The sequence below is a fragment of the Camellia sinensis genome, chromosome 12 (genome assembly GCF_055761805.1).
Source record: "Camellia sinensis isolate YWXY chromosome 12, ASM5576180v1, whole genome shotgun sequence".
Classification (NCBI taxonomy): domain Eukaryota; kingdom Viridiplantae; phylum Streptophyta; class Magnoliopsida; order Ericales; family Theaceae; genus Camellia; species Camellia sinensis.
The window spans coordinates 135,619,014-135,637,422 of NC_138972.1; the positions used below are offsets into that span (position 1 = coordinate 135,619,014).

An 18,409-nucleotide genomic window follows, 5' to 3' on the forward strand; every position below is an offset into this window, starting at 1 on the left:
CGGACCGACCTAACCAATATAAGTCACGACCGGACTAATTCCGACACCGGCCTTCTTAGAACATACTGCGACCGGACTAACTCTGAGACCGGCCTAACTGTGAATTGCCTCCAGACCGGAGTAATTTTACTCTTCCTCGGGCTGAAGTAACGATCTCTCCTTGAGCCGGAGTAATTTCGTCTCCTTGGGCCGAAGTAGCTTTGTCTTCCCAAGGCCGGAGTAATTTTGCCCTTCTGGGCCGGAGTATTCTGTATGGCCTTTTTACCTAGTCCACTGCGTTTTGGGCCTCAAAACCAAACCCGAAGTTCGGCCCAATTTTCCCAAAAATTACCCTCTCAGTGTATTTGGGAAGGATAGCTACTAAAGATTTACCCAACTGTTGCTGATGTTAAATGTGTTTTTTGTGGAAATCGTGATGAATCAATGGATCATCTTCTATTTCTGTGTGATCTCTCTAGGGAAGTGTGGTGTGCCATTCTTGATTGGTGGGGGGATGAGATGGGTATGCCCTGGAAATTCGCAGGGCATGGTGCACTGGTGGTTTAGTAGTACGTAATTTCAAGAAATTTCATAAACTGATACAGCAAGCTGTGTTTTTCTTAGCACTAAGGTCCCTGTAGATGTCCAGAAATAAAAAAGATGTTTAAAGTCACTACAACAAATCAAGGTTTTAAAAACAAAATCACTTTTTAAGAATGAAATATCTTAGTATCTAAAATCGTCATTGTTGTACTTCTAACGACAAAATTGGCTTCAAGTGATGAATTACTATCATTTTAAAACCAAAATTTGTCTCAAAAAGTATTTTTTTTTTTTTTTGCATGAAATTGTCTGTCGCAAAAAGTGCATTTATTAGCAACATTTTGAAAATTTTGTTGCTAAAGTTCATATTTTTGACTTTTTGGGGCGATTTTTTAGTGACACTTTCTTGACGACAAAAAGTGGTCTCTTAATGTTTTTTTGTCTCAAACATTTTATTTTTAGGAATAAAAAAGTTTGATTCCTAAAACCTGTTTTTTTGTCTCAAACATTTTATTTTTAGGAATAAAAAAGTTTGATTCCTAAAACCTTTACATGTAGTAGTGAGTGAAGTTTTGGTATGGCATTATTTAATTGAATTGACCAGGATAAGGGCGGCTCTATGGTTAAAGCTAATACTGAAGAGGTCTTTGATTGCCAACAAAGTGGAGAGTAAGGTGGCTGGTAGTCTTTGATTTCCATCAAAGTTTAAAGTTTAGGTGTTTTGCTTCCTCATTAGACATTTTGTTTATGTTTATGATGTGTGGTTTTGGGGAGATGGATGTTTGGCTATGTTTTAGTTTGCACAGCATGCCTGCTTTTATACTAACCTTATTTAGTTTTGTATTTTAAGCTTCCATGCTTTGCTCTTTGCCTTTTATTGATGTTTTTGTCATACTGCTCATATTACTTTGATCATCAATAAAATTTTACTTTTGCTGATAATAAAAAAGAAAGCTTATTAATTTATATAATATTTTCTTAATATATTTCATATTTATATTCATCGATCACTACATACTCCGGTAAAAAAAAATTCTATCAAGGACATTGATGCATGCAATTCTTGGTGGATACTAATTGCAAGTGACAAACGACCATTGATCTCGGCACTAAACTCTAGCAAAACCAATTTGGGCAATGTCACACCACCAAACAAGTTGAGTATAATAATTGGAACTATATGTTGGAAAATTTGGTTTATAAAGCTTATTTTGGGCCGACTTTGAGCCCAAAATTGAGTGGGCCCCGAACGTCTTTTGGGGTGGGTCTGAAGAGGTAACGTGTTCCTTGCTGCGTGGCAAGTCACATGGTAAAGACGGTTCGTCAAAACCATTTATGAGTGAATGGAAACATGACGTTGTTTTCGGGTTCGTGGAATAGGAAATTTAAGGAAGTAAATGTGGGTTTCTTTGGAAGGGGTTGTCCCACATTGAAACTTTAAGAGAGTTTTGTTGAGTATATCAGCTCTAGCCTACAATACTTGGGTTGGGCCTCAAGGGACACCCCAAGTTTGTAGAAGGGAGGAGTTATGGACAAAGTGTACCTTAACCCAAACCACCACACGTGCGTCGTCGGGCGCGGGTATGGGTCGGGTCTTATATTAATTTTTTGGACAAAATTTCATGCTGGAAAAATTAATTTAAATTTTGTAATTCGAATCCAAAAGTTTTCTCCTTTTGTCCGAATTTCCTATAGTAACTGTCGAATAGTTTTAATCAATTTCAGATCTGTTAATATGTCCAAACAGATTCAAAAATCTGGACAGTTTCAACTGCAGTAGTTAAATCTGTTGAAAACAGTTTGCATATCTGTTTGTTTTCAAACAGCACCTATTGGATTCAAACCACACCTGTTCATTTGAATATTATACCTGTTCGGACAGCACTTGTTGTGCCTATAAATACCAACATTCCAGCAGTGTTATTACATCCGAAAATCAGTCTGCAACTTATATATTTGCTGTCCAATTTTCTCCATTGCATTATTAATTCTTCATTCTAGTTTTAGAGTAAATTTAAAAGAGAGTATAAGAACACAAGGTTCTAGTTCGCCGTACAAATTTGTGTGGAGCGTTACTACAAGTTTGTGAAGATCATTGTATCCTGGGAGATAGACGCCATTAGTCCGTAAGCACCGAAGCGGGGCGAATCTGTCTTAAGGACAGAGTGTCACACACTCGACTTGGTCTTTTATTTTTCCATTTGGTTCGACAAAATAAATTCTGTAAGTTTTATTTTATTTTGTTTGATTTAGTTTCAATTTATTTTATTTATACAGAAGATTGTTCCAACACTATAGTCATAGTTTGGCTTCTTCCCTACCCACATCTTCACCACGTCCTCAAATATCAAAAGCTATCGAACCTTCAACCGCCCGATTTCAATGATTTTTTTGCAGCCACTACATTCGATAACCTTCGCCACAAAATTTCACAATAAGGCTGACATTTTCTCCCCACCCTCTTTTTCCTAAAGATTTTTTCATAAGTGACTTCTGTATTAAGGCCTCGTTTGGGAAGTGGCTATTTTAGTAGGCTATTTGGCTTTTTGGCTATTTTAGTAGGCTATTTTAGTTTTTGTGTTTGGGAAGATGAGATGTATTTTATTTGAGTTGTTGTATTGAAAAATGTGTTGAAATGATGTTTGAAGTTAAAATGACAAATTTGTCCCTAAAATTATAATTTTTAAAATTGATGTGAAGGGGCAAAATTGTAATTTTCCATGTAATGTAGAAATTTGACACTTTGACAGTGTAGACACAGCCTACACTATCACGGTAGCTAAGGCTATTTTTTTTTTTAGTAAAAAGTGGTGAATAGTAAAGCTTTTTGGCTTATTTTTCATTTTAGGCTATAATAGCCTCCAACGGCTCTTCCCAAACAACGTCTAAGCGTGAAAGTTCACAAATTTTTATTGAATGATTTTGTATTTTAAAAATAAAAAGTATGAATATTTACAATTTTTATTGGATTTTTTTTATAATTTCAATATAAGAAAGCGTGAATGTGGATATTTTGTTGATTGATTTAAAGATTTCACAATGTTTTAATAAGTTTATTAGTCGAAAGTGCGAAATTTCACACCTACAGTTAATGTGTCACAACTTTAAGGTATTCACATTTACAATTTTCACACTTCCCATAATTTCACATTATTTTATTCATTGGAAGTGTGAATATTAACACTTATAACTTTCACATGTGCCCGAAATTCACACTTACAATAATTCACACTAATATATACATATATATATTTATCTACAGAGATAAAGTCTCTAAATGGATAAGTGCTCTATCATCACTTTCTAATAAAGTATAAATTTTGTCCAAGTAAAATAAGTACTTTAACTGACATGATTCACTTCTAAAATATAGATTTCATTGTAATTTTCCGCATTATATCTAAAAACTAGATTTTTGTTTTTTCATATAGCTACAAGACTTGTTGGATTTGTAGAATATTTTGGGACCAAATGTGATCCAAGTCAAGATTTATTGTTGTTTTTTGTTTTTGGATTTGGCTTTCTTCTTCTTGTTATTGTGTTTTTCTTTTAAGCATAATTAATATAAAAAAATAAAAAAATAAAAAATCTCATAGTAGAAGAGACAAACCCCAATAAATATACAAGTAAACTAAGACCCACAACATGTGAACCCCCTTATAGTTAAGACTTGTTAAAAACACCTAAAAATCGAAGGCAGTTATGGGTCAATGGTAGTTTGGTCAACTGATGATTAGGTGGGTCAATGGGCCTTAGAAGAAATTCAATGACGGGCCTATAGATCCACTATGTTTATAACCGGGCCTTGAATGAACACATGGCCCAAAGGCTGCCCCAAGAAAAAGATCAAAACACGAAAGGAATATGTATTGAAGAACATTTTAAAGAAGTGATGAGAAAGCAGATTCAAAGGGCCAAGTTTTATCATGGAAAAGCAAAGCACAACTGGAAGCAAATATCTTGTAAGATATTTACTTTCTCTAAACTTTTTGCCAAAAATAAATAAATAAATAAATAAATATACAAAACCATGAAGAAGAAAAAAGCAATTCAAATTAAAACCTATACCTAAAGCTAGGAATATAATGCCCTTTCCAGATCAACAAATGACAGCTTGGCTCAATGGCAGAATGGTCCGAGGATTCTATGCGACCAAAATTTCTGTCCATTTATCCCCAATACACTCCCAATCGTGTGATATGGTGGGAATAGGGCTGCAACCCAAATGCTTCAATCGGGCTAAGTATCTTTTCAAATCCTAAGCTCGGCTCGAGATGAACCTTTAACCTGAACTGACTTGTCTTAACTAGAGCAGGAATTCAGCTTACTCAAATTTAATACCAAAACATTATCTTGGTCCAAGTATTGTGTTTTCATAAACAAATGTATCGCACGTTTAGAAAAGAAAAAAGGGAAAAAAAAAATTATTCCAAAAAATTACAAACATGAAATATAATAAAACAATCAGTTTGAATTGTGTGTACTAAGCAATAAAATTGATAACGTTGCAATATGAATTAATCAAACACCGGAAGATAATCAATATTTTATATGTATATTTCATATTTAATAAATATTTCACATATATTAACATTTGATTTGGGTTGTGGGAGCTCAACTTAGGCCTCAGCCAAATTTAATTCAAGTTAACAAATTTTGAGCTAAGATATTTACCAAATTTTAGGTTGCTCAGGTTGTGGGAGCTCAACACAAGCTTTATCTAAATTTAATTTGAGTTGACATATTTTAGCTCAAATATTGACCAAATTTAAAATTATAATCCCAAGGTCTTAAAGTATACTTATTGGAGATGGTGTGGTTAAAAATGTATTGAAAATGTAAATTTCAAAGGCATAGAATCCAATGTCAGTAGAATTTAGTGAATTGATTTGAAATCAGTGACTAAAGTTTGTCATTTGGGCCACATGCTTAACTAGTTTGGCTGGCATTTAATCACTCCAAATAAAACCATAACAATCCCAAAAAAACCATGACAAACCTAGCATTCCTTTGCTTCCTCCTAAAGATATCCTCAAAACAAAAAACAAAACTCAGTACTCTTCACATTTGGTCCACCACCCCCACAATGTAATGCTTATATGTAGCTTCTGCAATTTCTTCTTGCAAAAATCCTCCATAGATGGCTTCACAAACAAAAACCATGATCAAGTATCTGCGACTCGTGACCTTCATTGGGGCAATTCTTATCGTGAATTCACTTCAAATTTCAGTAGCTTCTGTTGTTTCAACAGGAGATTTCAACAAGGATTTCTTCGTGCTGTGGTCTCCTACCCATGTAAACACTTCTGCAGATGGCAGTGAAAGAAGGTTGATACTTGACAAAGATTCAGGTACTCTCTTTAAAATAAAATAAAATAAATAATCAGAAATGCCAATTTCCTCATGCATCCCTGGCCCACCCTTTATGAGTTTTCCCCTCACAGATAAGAAAGTGGGGTTGGCCACAGGTTTCATTCCCTTCCCGTCCCTTTCAATCCCCTTCTCTAACTATATTTATTAAATTTCTTTGTGTATATATAATATATATAATTTAATTTTCTTAAATATAATAAGACTAAAAATAGCAAAATATTAGACTTAATACTCAACCTTACCATTGTTTTTTTTCTTTAAATCTCTCATCTTACATCATTTAACTTTCATCACTAATTAATCATTATCTGTAATATAGCATATGATCTCTAAATTTATTAGTACTGTTTCAAAGGTTGCAAAATTAATCCATCCTTGTTGATACCTCCTGATTTGCTCCGACCCGTTGCCATCCTAAACTAGGGTGCAAGTTTGATGGTCCAACCTAAATTTTTTAAGATTTGGACAACAAAATTTTTAATTCAGTACTAGCTTAAGCAAAAATTCGAAAGTCCAAAATAAATTTGGGCCGAATATGTGCAAAAGTACTGGACAATCCGAGCAACGCAAAAACTGAATTGTAAATAAAAATATTAAATATATGTAAACTGTTAGTTGTTGGATGATGGTAAATAATGTAGAATTTTAAATCATATTCACCATATATGTCATATTCACAAATAACACAATACAAAATTTGTCATGTCCCTTTCTCACTCAGAAATGGCAAAAATCATTGCAACATTTCCTCAATTCTCAACTCTTTCTTCTTTCCTTCTTTCTCATCTTATAAATTATTTGCTTTGATATTATTAATTATTTTATCATAAAAATCATAACAGGGTCTAATTTCAACAAATTAATTATCCTGCTTGTAAGAAAAGAATAAAAAAAATCAAATATGTGGGTAATTTGAGCATAGACTGAGTTTAATTTATTATGTACGGATTGGGCTTGAGCAGACAAATTCAGATTGGAGGTTGGGCTTGAAGAGGCTTAGGCAATTCTCAAAACTCACCTGAGTTACCCCTATCCTAGATGCAATGCGATGACATAAATTTCACTAGTCTTTTTTGGTGTTCATTTCTCTTATTCAATTTGTTGTTTGAAACCTCTCTAGGCTCTGGATTTGCCTCCAACGACATGTTCCTGTTTGGTCAGATTGACGTGCAAATTAAGCTGATACCAGGTGACTCGGCAGGCACAGTCGTGGCCTTTTACGTAAGAAATTTGATTCTTTTCTTCCAAATTTTCATTGTTGTTGCAATCTCTGATCAAAAAACTTGTGTTTGGTAATGCAGCTAACATCCGATCAGCCTAATCGCGATGAGATGGACTTTGAGTTCCTTGGCAACGTCAGTGGGCAGCCTTACATCGTTCAAACAAATGTTTTTGCTGATGGGTTCGACGACAGAGAAGAGAGAATCTATCTGTGGTTTGATCCAACAGAGGACTTCCACACCTATTCAATCCTTTGGAATCTTAATCAAATTGTGTAAGTTATTGATGATTACAAATGAAATTCTAACACGTTGCTTTTGCTAATTCTATTCATTTAAGCATATCACTTGATAATGCCCAAACTAAGTTAGAAGACAGTCAATGGAACAGTTCGTTACAAAAACATACATTTGAACAACCGTTATATTGAGATAAAAAATAAAAATAAAAAGCAATACCTAGGAATGCAGCTTAAGTTGCATAAGTTAAGGTACAACAACATTACAATAGGGCAAATTTCACTTTTATCTCTCATGTTTAGTCTACGTACTACTTTACCCTAACATTTAAGCACAATATTAATAATTTTATATAGTTTGTAAATTGAAATGCATCATTAAATATTCTATCAAAATTAACAATAAATGTGAAACATGTGTATGAAACATGAATGACTTTGTTAAAATACATTTTTCACCCAAAAAGACAATAAAAGTACATAATTTGCACAATGTTAAAATTACTTGTATGTTTATGGTTATTTTGATCGTTTTACTTAAGCCATTAATTAAATAGGCAATGCATTTTAATTCACGAACCATAAAAAATTATGTACTTATTTTTAAATATTAAAAAATTAACTCCATAAACCATGTGAGATAAAGTGAAATTTGTTTTTATTTTAGATCTTGATGTATGTGTAATTTTTTAAACCATGTGTAAATTTTTTTCTCTTCTCTTGAATTCGAGGGTGTATTTATTGTAGCTTCATGGTAGATTGGGTTCCAATTAGAACATACAGAAACCATGCAGACAAGGGAGTGGCATTTCCAAAGTGGCAGCCAATGAGCATCAAAATCAGCCTATGGAACGGTGACACTTGGGCGACACGTGGTGGCAAAGACAAGGTTGACTGGTCAAAGGGCCCCTTCATAGCCTCATTCGGGAACTACAAGATTGATGCATGCGTATGGAAAGGAAATGCAAGGTTTTGTAGGGCAGATAGCCCTACGAATTGGTGGAACCAGGACAGGTCCAGCTCTCTAACAAGAGCACAGAGGAGGCTTTTCAAATGGGTTAGGAAGTACTATCTCATATATGACTACTGCCAAGACGACAAGAGATTCCAAAACAACCTTCCCAAGGAGTGCTCTCTTCCCAAATACTGAATATCAATTAAAAAATTGTTAAATAAATAGAATTTTTATACAAAAAAAGTCATACAAAATGGTGTGATCATGACCGATTTATAATTATGAATCACATTAATGTACTTTTTGATTTTCAATGAATAGGTATAAATGAGTCACATTATTTTGTATACAAATTCTGTGTATAGCATTTATCACAAGAAAACTTTTTTCATTCTTTTCTCCTTGTTCTCATAATCAATTGTTATTCCCATGATTTAATTTGATAATTGTTGAAAAGTTTTGAAAAGCTCGTTTGGGTCAAGTATCTCTATCCTTGGAAGTTTCTCTATCCTTGGAAGCGAATCAATCTTTTAATCAATTAATGTATTTTCCAATCTATCTTTGAAAACTGCAAAGTAAGATTGTATTTGGGTTAAGCTTTGATATATATTTCTCAACCCATGATGTAGTTGGCTTTGAGATACATATGGTTCTCAATATAAGAGTAGATTTGTTATGAGTTACATGGTATCACACATACATTTATAAAAAAAGAGAAAAGAAAGAATAGAATAGCTTGTGTCTATAGAAAATATTGAAAAATCAGAAATGCTTTCTACACAGGCCGCTACGGTGTCGTTTCACGAACAACGTTGAGAGCATGGAAATCGTTGTTATAGTGTTTTGAGACAAGGCAACAGAAGTGACGGTGAAAGCCACCAAGTAGAATATGGCTAATGAAATGTCGTAGGACACCATTTTTGTTGTTTTGTAAGTGAGAATTGAATTAAGATTATTCAGTAATGAGCGAACAAATGTCATCCCCAAGAAAATTCAAGATTAATTGTACCTGGTGATGAGCTAAGAAATGTTATCCCTAAGAAATTAAATTCAATTAAGAAAGATTGGTGGTGTATAAACTAGGGGTGTGTTTGGACGAGTTGAGAGGTTGTCCAAACTTAATCCAAGTTGTGTTGAGAGTTGCCCAAGCCTCATTCAGGTTGTGCTGAAAGTTGGCCAAACCTGATTTGTAACTCAAAGTTCTTCGCCCAAGCCCGACCTAAGTTAGGCCCGAATTGACCTAGTTGCCTGAATTGCATATAAATTCGATATATATATATATATATATATATATATTGCAAATAGGTTGATCAATTTGTCAAAAGTAGGCACTATTAACAGTTTTTGGTAAAATCATTAATAATACCAAAACAAATAATTTATATACTGTGAAAGGGATGGAGAAAAGAGAGATAAAAATTGAAAACCGCTACAGTGGTTTTTGTAACTTTCAAGCTAGAAAATAAAATGATAAGGTTTTGCTTTCTGTTACTTATGTATAATATATATCGAATATGATTTAATAATTTAAATTATTTTAATATCATCTAATGGTTAATAATTAATATGTATATTTAAAATTTTATATATTTACATATATAATTCAAGTTGCTCAGCTTATTTGCTGACCATATTTAATTCGGATTTGTGAATTTTTTTCCAAGCTTGCACCGAACTCAAAAATATGTTATCCAAATCCTAAAAAAATTCGAACTAGATTCGAGTTGCTTGATTTGAGTCCACTCAAGTTGCACCTCTAACTAAAAATATTGTACTCCTAACGAAAAGAAAGCATTAATGATTCCCTCAAGGAGGTAATCAATGTGGATAATCTTAAGACCATGGCTAAAGTAATCTTATTAATGAAAACCATTCACTATTTGTGCAAATGGAATTCATGTTTTTAAGTAGCATTTGATTCATTGAAATAATGATGAAATGGATTGAAATGGTTATTACTTAACCTTTCTAGGAAATAATCATTGGATTAAAATGGTGAATGATTATTTTATTTTTAATATATTTTTTATTGTTTTTTTAATGAACCAAATGTAAGAATGAGTGTTTTAATAGAATAATAATTCATTTCCATATTCATTTCGAGTAAATCAAACACGAAATAAGTTTTTGTAAATATATACAGACAAGTGCTAGGGAATATTATCTTTATGAACATATTTGTTTGGGGGAAATGAAATATATATAGTACGAGATTATTTGGTTAAAGTGAAATAAAAGATGGGATAAGATTTTAAAGATTATTTTTTACCATTGAATGGCAAAGAGAAGATAATATGGAGGCAGGGACTATCTGTTCCAATAGGAGGTGAGATTTATAGTCTCCTGTATTTTGAATTAATGTTCCAAACTAGGTTGTAAGTCCAACCAAACAAATTTCAAATTGCAAGGATTAAAAAACAAAATTTAAATCCTTGGCTTCACATGTCCCCAAATTAATAAACTACGTGTCTATGTCATTTTAATCATTAAAATTTTATTTTTTTTCATAAACACTTATAAAAAAGACAGAGACGAAAGAGCAATAGATACCTAGGAATCATAAGTGAATTTTAGTCCCCAAATGAATTTGATAAAAACTAAATTTTCAAGACCAAAGAGCAACAGATACTTTAGGAACCCTAAGCAAATCTTCAAAATTATTCCATTAATTTAGACGGTCATTTAAAATTAGAACAATTTACTCAAATTGAAAACTTTCAACAATGAACTTCATAAGATTAAAATTTAGAGGACCAAATAAAAAAAAAAAAAAAAAGCAAATACAAGCAAAGAAATAAATTGGCACACCCACCAAAATCCTGCTATCAATTAAAAGAAAGCAAATACAAAATAAACTGGCACACCCACCAGTGCCTCTGCTATCAATTAAAAGTACACAAAGAAATTAGCACACCCATCGCTTGTAGTGTTCGGTCCGCCTCGGCTTCTTCGAGGCCGGAGGGCAACTTAGCATCGCCGGAATCTTGTGCTCTGGAGATGTCAACGTGCGGCATTCATCGTTGCTGCTATTGCTACCACTCTTCGGTGTTTGAATTGTGGGAATTTCGTGAGTGAAAAGTTTGATTTTGATGGTGGGTAGCCAGAGTTGGGGCAAGCCTTGTTGGAATTCTACATCTGTGCACATCTTCTAAATTAAGGTTGGTTTTTTTTTTGGTCTAGAGGGAGAGGAAGAGATTGAGGAGGAGGATAAGAAATGAAGAAGAGGTGTATGTATATATATAGAATTATAGAGAGAGAGAGAGAGAGTTTTGAAAATATCCCTGATTTTGAACAGTTTTGATACGAGGAATTAAAGTGGTTTTGAACAGTTTTGATACAAGGAATAAAAGAAATCTCCGCATTGATTAAGCTCTTCCATAGCTTCTTGTCACGACCTTGGTTGTTTCCAAGTTATTCGTGCAACACTTAGACAATCTCAAGCTTCACTTGATGATGCTAAGTTAGCCTAGCTCACAAATTTAGAAGAAAGACAAGTTAAGAAGACAATGAGAGTTTGAGAAAATGCCTTTTATATTGACTATGAGGAAGCTTTACAACTCTTGGATGGTTTGGTGCAAATGAGCTCCTCTCATATTTATAGGCTCCCTATGAGCATTAATTCTAGAACTCTCAAGAGAATGTCATGTAGAAACTTCCCTTGGAAGCCTTCTTTACAAGCTACAAGCATGTTCTAGAATGCCTTCTAGAACTATCTACACAAATATCTAATTATATGTACAAGTGTATAGGTTCTTGGATTCCCTAGGTCTTTCTAGAATTCTCCATAGTCTTCATATGTATTAAAGTTTGCTAGGAGTTCTAGATCCTTCCATTGACCTCTATGCTCCCAAGCTCTCATATTTTCTCAAGTCTTCTAGGAGTTTCTAGAATATTCTATTAGCCTCTCTTCTTTGAGATTTCCTCTTGGTAGGCAATTTTGTCTATGTAATTTGGCAGGACGTGACATTCTTTTGTATTAGAAGAAGAACACTTAGGCCCCGTTTGTTTTCAGATGTAGAATAGAGGGGATTGATAGTGAACGGATTAAGTAAAATTGTGTTTGTTTTGATGATAGTTATTAGTGTAGGGATTGTTAAATTATTTTTATATAAAATAATAAAACAAATAAAAAAAATTCAAAAACTTTAAACATTAATGTTTTAAAAAAAAATGTCCAACATGTAAAAAAATTTAAAAAAATAAAAATAAAATAAAAAAATTTCAGAAAAAATAAAATAAATAAAATAATGATTTTTACTTAACAAAAAATACAAAAAATTAAATATTAATGTTCAAAAAAAAATGTCTGACATGTAAAAAACAAAATAATAAATAAATAAAAATAAAAAATTTCTAGTTTGCCGGACTGTTTTTCTAATACCGAGTCCTGGAGGTTCATTCGAATCCCATCTGCAAGGTCTATCCTAAGCCCTTCGGCTTAGCAGTCCCTTCTTCAACTTTGTAAACAAACAGCACATTAAATAGGACCCTGTAGACACCCCATTTTTGACCGTCATCAAGACTTGGACGTCACCGTTTGAACACTCGGTGATTATCCATGTTTGTGTTCGTTTGGAGTTCCCGGAAGTCTCGGCTCGCGCGCCTTGCTTCAGGATCCCCGACTCGACCATTTAGTGTCTGGTTTTGCACCAAACACTTTTGTTTTGCCCTTGAGAGGCAGGGTAGGGCTTGTAGACCATCCCCACCCATCATCGGCAGTGGCTAGAGGCCACCGGCTGGTTTTTGCTGCTACCGCCGGCACTATTTGTTGCCGGTCAACACTATTTTGTGCCGGTCGGCACTCTTTTTGGCCAAGATGGAATTTTTGGCCGGCCGGTTACTGTGCAGTTGCTTTTTGAGATATTTTTAGGCAGCTGTATTGCAGTGACTTTCCCTCCATACACGTGTATGGAGGGATGGCCCTCTAGTTTTGCTTAACTTGTAAGTTTTGCAAGTTTGGTGAGGGAGATAGATAGAGGCTCTCTCTTGTGGCTAAGGTTAGAGACTTTAGACATTTTAGAGAGGAAAAAACACAGAGAGAAGCTCTGGTTTTAGGGTTTGAGTTGCATACACATCCTATCTCTATATTTACTCTTGTGTGTGTTTTAGTCCATACTATTGCACACAAGCACCTAGTGTTTCACCTTCCTCTTGAAACTAGGGTTCTAAGGGCTTGTTCTTGAGTTTCTTGACTGGTTTGGAGCCAAAGGAGGCCATTGGAGCATCATTTGTGAAGAAGGCTTCAAGGGTGAGAATCTAGTCCCATTTTCTCCCATTTTTGCATTGATTTTATACCTATCTTAGAGCTGTTTTTGTGCTTATTGTATAACATAAAAAAGTTCTGTTTTTAGGCCCTCTTTATTGTTTATTAAGAGTGTTTCTTGGTTTGAGGGTTGTTGATCCCCCTTAGGCCTTGAAAGGCCTCATTTTGGACCATTTTGTGCTAGCTCCGGGATTTTGGTGTTGGGGTCTCTTCACCACTGAAATCTTGAGGGATTTCAGTGGTGAAGATGATGCCTTGAAGTCCCAAGAAGGAGAGGGCCACCCCCCTCTCCTTGTTGTCCTTGAAAAGGGCATATTTTGGCCTCTTGAGAGAGCATTATGTTTGAGTGTGTGTTGAACATGTTTGGTCTGTTTTTCATGCTTATATATCCATAATATAACATGATTTTAAGTTGGTTTTGGAACTCCATGCATGCTTAGCATAGTTGCCATGTAATGCCTTGTTTATGCCTTAACATGTCTTAGGTTGTTAGCCTTAGTTGGAGCATGTTTTAGGCTTGGTCTTGTGAAGATTATGTGCTTATTTTGCCATGTTTTAGGTCTGTCCATAAGTGTTTGGGTCGATTTTGGCATGCTTGATATAGCTCCTTTGTATTTGGGCTTGTTGGCCTTGAGTATGTGCATGTGTAGCATGACATCTTTGCATTATTTTGATGATTTGGAATCATCCTACATGCCATTTCAGTCCCATTTCCATGCTTGTTGGATTGCCTTGCATGTCTCCTTAATGCTTCATAAGCTTGTGTAGCAATGCTCCATGTTTTGGTGCTTATTCATGCTTTTGTTTTGAGTCATTTGAATGCCATTTAAGTGATCCTTGAGGTTTGTTTTAGCATAATTTCAGAGCTTATGTTGCATACTTTTAGTCCATGAATGTCTCTTTCAAGTGTGCTTGAATGTTGCTTGCTTTGTGCCTAAGTGTTGGGCCTTAACATGTGTATGTGTGCATGTATGTTTAGCCTTCGTTTTTGGGCATTTTGGCTACTGTTTTTAGGCCTTATTAGAGCTGCCTAATTCATGTATAAGGCCATCTTTCCATCTATTTGCATTGCCATATGTATGCTTGCATGATTGCATAAGTTCATTGCCATGCCATGTTGCATCCTTAGCTTGTATGCCTAGGTTGCATTGCATCTTGCATGTATTCCTTGTCCCTTGACTTGGGTGATAGGGATTGGGAGTTTTGTTTGATTGGTTTGCATACATTTGAAATCAAAGTTGCATACTTGGTTCTTTGGGCCATCATGCATGGAAATGCGTGATTGGTGGTCCGAGAATCGAGGCACATGCCCCTTTGAGTCGCAAACATGATAAGGGACATGATTATTGCATACATGCCTTGAATTGTGCTGCCATGCTTTGCCTTGCCCTCTGTTGCTGTCAGTTGCAGGTTCTGCAGGAATACTCTGCCGACCGGCAGTGTAAAGTGCCGGCCGGCAACAATTTCTTTGCCGACAGCTTCAATTTTGTGCCGATGGCCATACCACACTGCCGGTGGCAATTTCATTCAGCCGGCGGTGATCCTCTCTGTCCAAGGGAGCAGTCCTGAGGTTTTGACAGCCTCCAGAGGAGTGAAGGAAGGAAAACAGAGGCAGCTTACGCATGGCGGCGCGCTTCTCGAGGCGTTTTACTATTTTTCTTAGTCTATTTAATTTGTTAATTAAATTAGGCAATTTGTAATATTAATTAGCTTGCGTAGTTAATTAATTTGTAATATTTATTCGGTCCCTCCGAGCGAGGGCAAATCTGTAATAAGTGTGTGTGGGTGGTGTGTATGTCTTCCAACCTCACTTCTTTCTTCCCTTTTATTTACCTGCTTATGATGGTAGATTAGGGCACATTTATTTTAGCATACCTTATGCTATGCATGTGTGCATCCATGCATTCGTATTGCATGCATTAGGCTCGGTACATCACGCTAACTGCATTTGTACTTCAATTCAAAAATTGAATATGTGATAGTTGATCGCATTTCATATGCCATGCTTAGATTAGCCGAGCCTATCTAATTGCATCCTGTATGTGTTGCATTAGGCAATTTAGCATGAACTAGGACACGCATGTTTTGCTAACTAGTTTACTGTTTTGGCACGAAGTACGATGTAAGTATTTATGCTTTAGCATCTCGCATGTGCGTGAATGTTAACATGACAGTATGCTTGCCATGCGGCTAAATGCTTATGTGTTAAACTGTTTGAATGCCTATGGGTGAAGGTTGGATTGTTTGAGTTGGAAAAACTCATTGAAATCCGTGTTTTAGCTTACTCGCGAGTAGCAAATTCCAAAGCATTTTCAAAACAAACGGATATGCAATGTTTCTTTCCAAATTAGGCAATCTAGTCTATACTTGTTTGCTGCGCGCATAACATAGTAATTCTAGGCTAATAAATGGAATAAGAACACATAACGTTTTCAAAATCGGATATCACGGTTAGTAGAGGCCGGTCTTCGGACCGGGCGAAAGGGGGTGCTCATAGCTGACCTTCCCCAATCGTACCCAAGCTCCCGAGCTGAGACAACTCCGGTGATGACGGACATGTGGCCGTCGGCACCGAGTCAAGGTTTCCTAAATTCTCCCATTTTAAAATATTTAGGTGGCGACTCTGTATCTGGCAAAGCAGTCCATGTTTGGCACTACTTTTTCAAAAATCTGTTTCTCAAAACGATTTGTCAGATTTGGACTCTTTGGTTCAAGATTAAGAACCGCGACACAAATCGAGTTCGAACTGTAGCGTGAGGCCCTCCGCAGGCTTGCTACAGACCCACAGCTATCCTAATCCCAATCTCAATCCCCCTCTCATATCCCAAAACAAACGGGGCCTTAAGGTGCACATTACACAGTGCTCTTCAAAGAAGTAGTGGTTTGGGCTCTATAAGTCCAAATCATCGGTTGCACTTTCCTGCGGCCTTATCCAAAACGACATCGTTGTATAAAAAACAACGTCGTTTTACTTAGCATTTTTTTTCCCTCCAAATTTTGAGTTTCTCCCTTTTTTTCAGTTTCATCTCTCCCATTTGTGTTTAGCCCTAGGATGTGTTTGTTTTGAAGGATTAGGGGATGAGATTGGATTATTAGTCCCACCAGACTAATAGTCCATTGTTTGTTGTTTTTTTTTTTTTTTGCTCCGGACTAATAGTCCGGTACGACTAATAGTCCATTGTTTGTTTTATTTTTTTTTTTGCTCCAGACTAATAGTCCCCCCGGACTATTAGTCCCACAAATATGGGACTATCCTATCCCATGGGGGAGCGTGGGATAGAAACCATGGGATTGATATCCCATGGGATTATTTTGTGAAATGTTCATTTTACCTTCCATGTTATTACTTACCAAATAATCAGAAAATGATAAAATAGTTTTTTGAACATTTATAAATTATTTTTTTAGTGTTGTTAATTTAAAATTATATATTAAATAAAAAATTTTAATTATAAATTATAAATTATAAATTAAATTAAATTATAAATAATAAATTATAAATTATGGCCTTATAAATTAAATTTTTTTAGTGTTGTTAAAAAATTAAATTTACATATTAAATTAAATTATTTTTTTAGTGTTGTTAATTTAAAATTATATATTAAATAAAAATATAAATTATAAATATAATTTAATTAAAAATAATAAATAATAAATTATGGCCTTATAAATTAAATTTTTTTTTGAAAATTTAATTTATATGTTAAATAAAATTATTTTTTATTGTCGTTAATTTAAAAGTACATATTAAATAAAAAAATATAAATTATAAATTATAAATTTAATTTAATTGAAAATAATAAATTAAAATAATTAAAATATTATGCAAAAAATAAAATAAAACAAATTTTTATTTAATCTAGTTAAAAATAATTAAAATATTAAAACTATGTTTAATATTACTATTACTTAGTAAATAATTAAAAATAATAAAATAATCATTTGAGCATTTATCATTCTTCATAATATCCCAAATAAATATTGGATAATTAAAAATAGTTCAATCCAGACATCTAAACCACCAAACAAACAATCAAATAATCTCTGGACAATATATCAAAAGATTAATAGTCTGATGGATTACAATCAGTCTTATCTAGTCCGTCCAACCAAACAGACCCTAACAGTTTCAAACTGAGAGATGCGAGACACAGAGAGAGAGAGAGAGAGAGAGAGACGGAGAGACGAACTGAGTAAGACGGAGAAACATGGCGGAGAGAGAAACGAACTGAGAAAGATGGCGGAGGGATGTGACGACGAAGGACAGAGCCAAACAGAGGGACGGGATGGCGAAGGACAGAAGATAGAGGGTGACACTGTGTCCGGCGACCATGCAACGACGGCCAGGCAAGATTGCAACCATAACAAGGTCCATTTAAGTCTCTGTTTTATTTCTTGCTATTATATACATATATACGTATATGTGATTTGTAACGCCCTCAAAATAATACATAAAACCCATCACTTTAAACATGCATTGATATAAAAGAAATCAATCATTTCTATTCATCAGAGTAATTCTTACACTATATTACATGTTAACAACAAAAGCAAACACCCTATGGGCTTACAACTTTCCAAGTCAACACCTGGTTACACAAAAGAAGAGTACTAACTCTTTACAAAATAAGCCCTTGGCTTGATATACATGTAATACAAACAAAATAAACAAAAAAGAGTCTTCAACTTTCATCATCATCCAAGCTATGTCCTTGAAGGTGGCATACTACCTGTACCTGAAAATAATGTCCCATAAAGAGTGAGCCAACGCCCAGTAGAGATATGCTAAACACAGTATGAGCAATGACTAAGACATTAGCAATTGATAAATGTTCAA

At 34.6% G+C, this 18,409-nt stretch overlaps 1 protein-coding gene across 1 annotated transcript; it reads left to right on the forward strand.

Annotated features, from left to right (window-relative positions):
• The first annotated feature begins 5,486 nt into the window (after positions 1-5,486).
• Positions 5,487-8,703, forward strand: XTH10 (xyloglucan endotransglucosylase/hydrolase 10). The gene is made up of 4 exons (XM_028205865.2): positions 5,487-5,873; positions 7,016-7,116; positions 7,197-7,390; positions 8,102-8,703. The coding sequence occupies exons 1-4, from the start codon at positions 5,663-5,665 to the stop codon at positions 8,502-8,504; spliced, it is 909 nt and encodes a 302-aa protein (XP_028061666.2). The 5' UTR covers positions 5,487-5,662; the 3' UTR covers positions 8,505-8,703.
• The last annotated feature ends 9,706 nt before the right edge of the window (positions 8,704-18,409 follow it).

Bases quoted from the DNA above. Each gene is read 5' to 3' on its own strand.
- XTH10 (XM_028205865.2), top strand. From the start codon at position 5,663: ATGGCTTCACAAACAAAAACCATGATCAAGTATCTGCGACTCGTGACC. The intron at 5,874-7,015 runs GTACTCTCTTTA...AAACCTCTCTAG, and splicing joins GATACTTGACAAAGATTCAG to GCTCTGGATTTGCCTCCAAC. The intron at 7,117-7,196 runs GTAAGAAATTTG...TTGGTAATGCAG, and splicing joins GCACAGTCGTGGCCTTTTAC to CTAACATCCGATCAGCCTAA.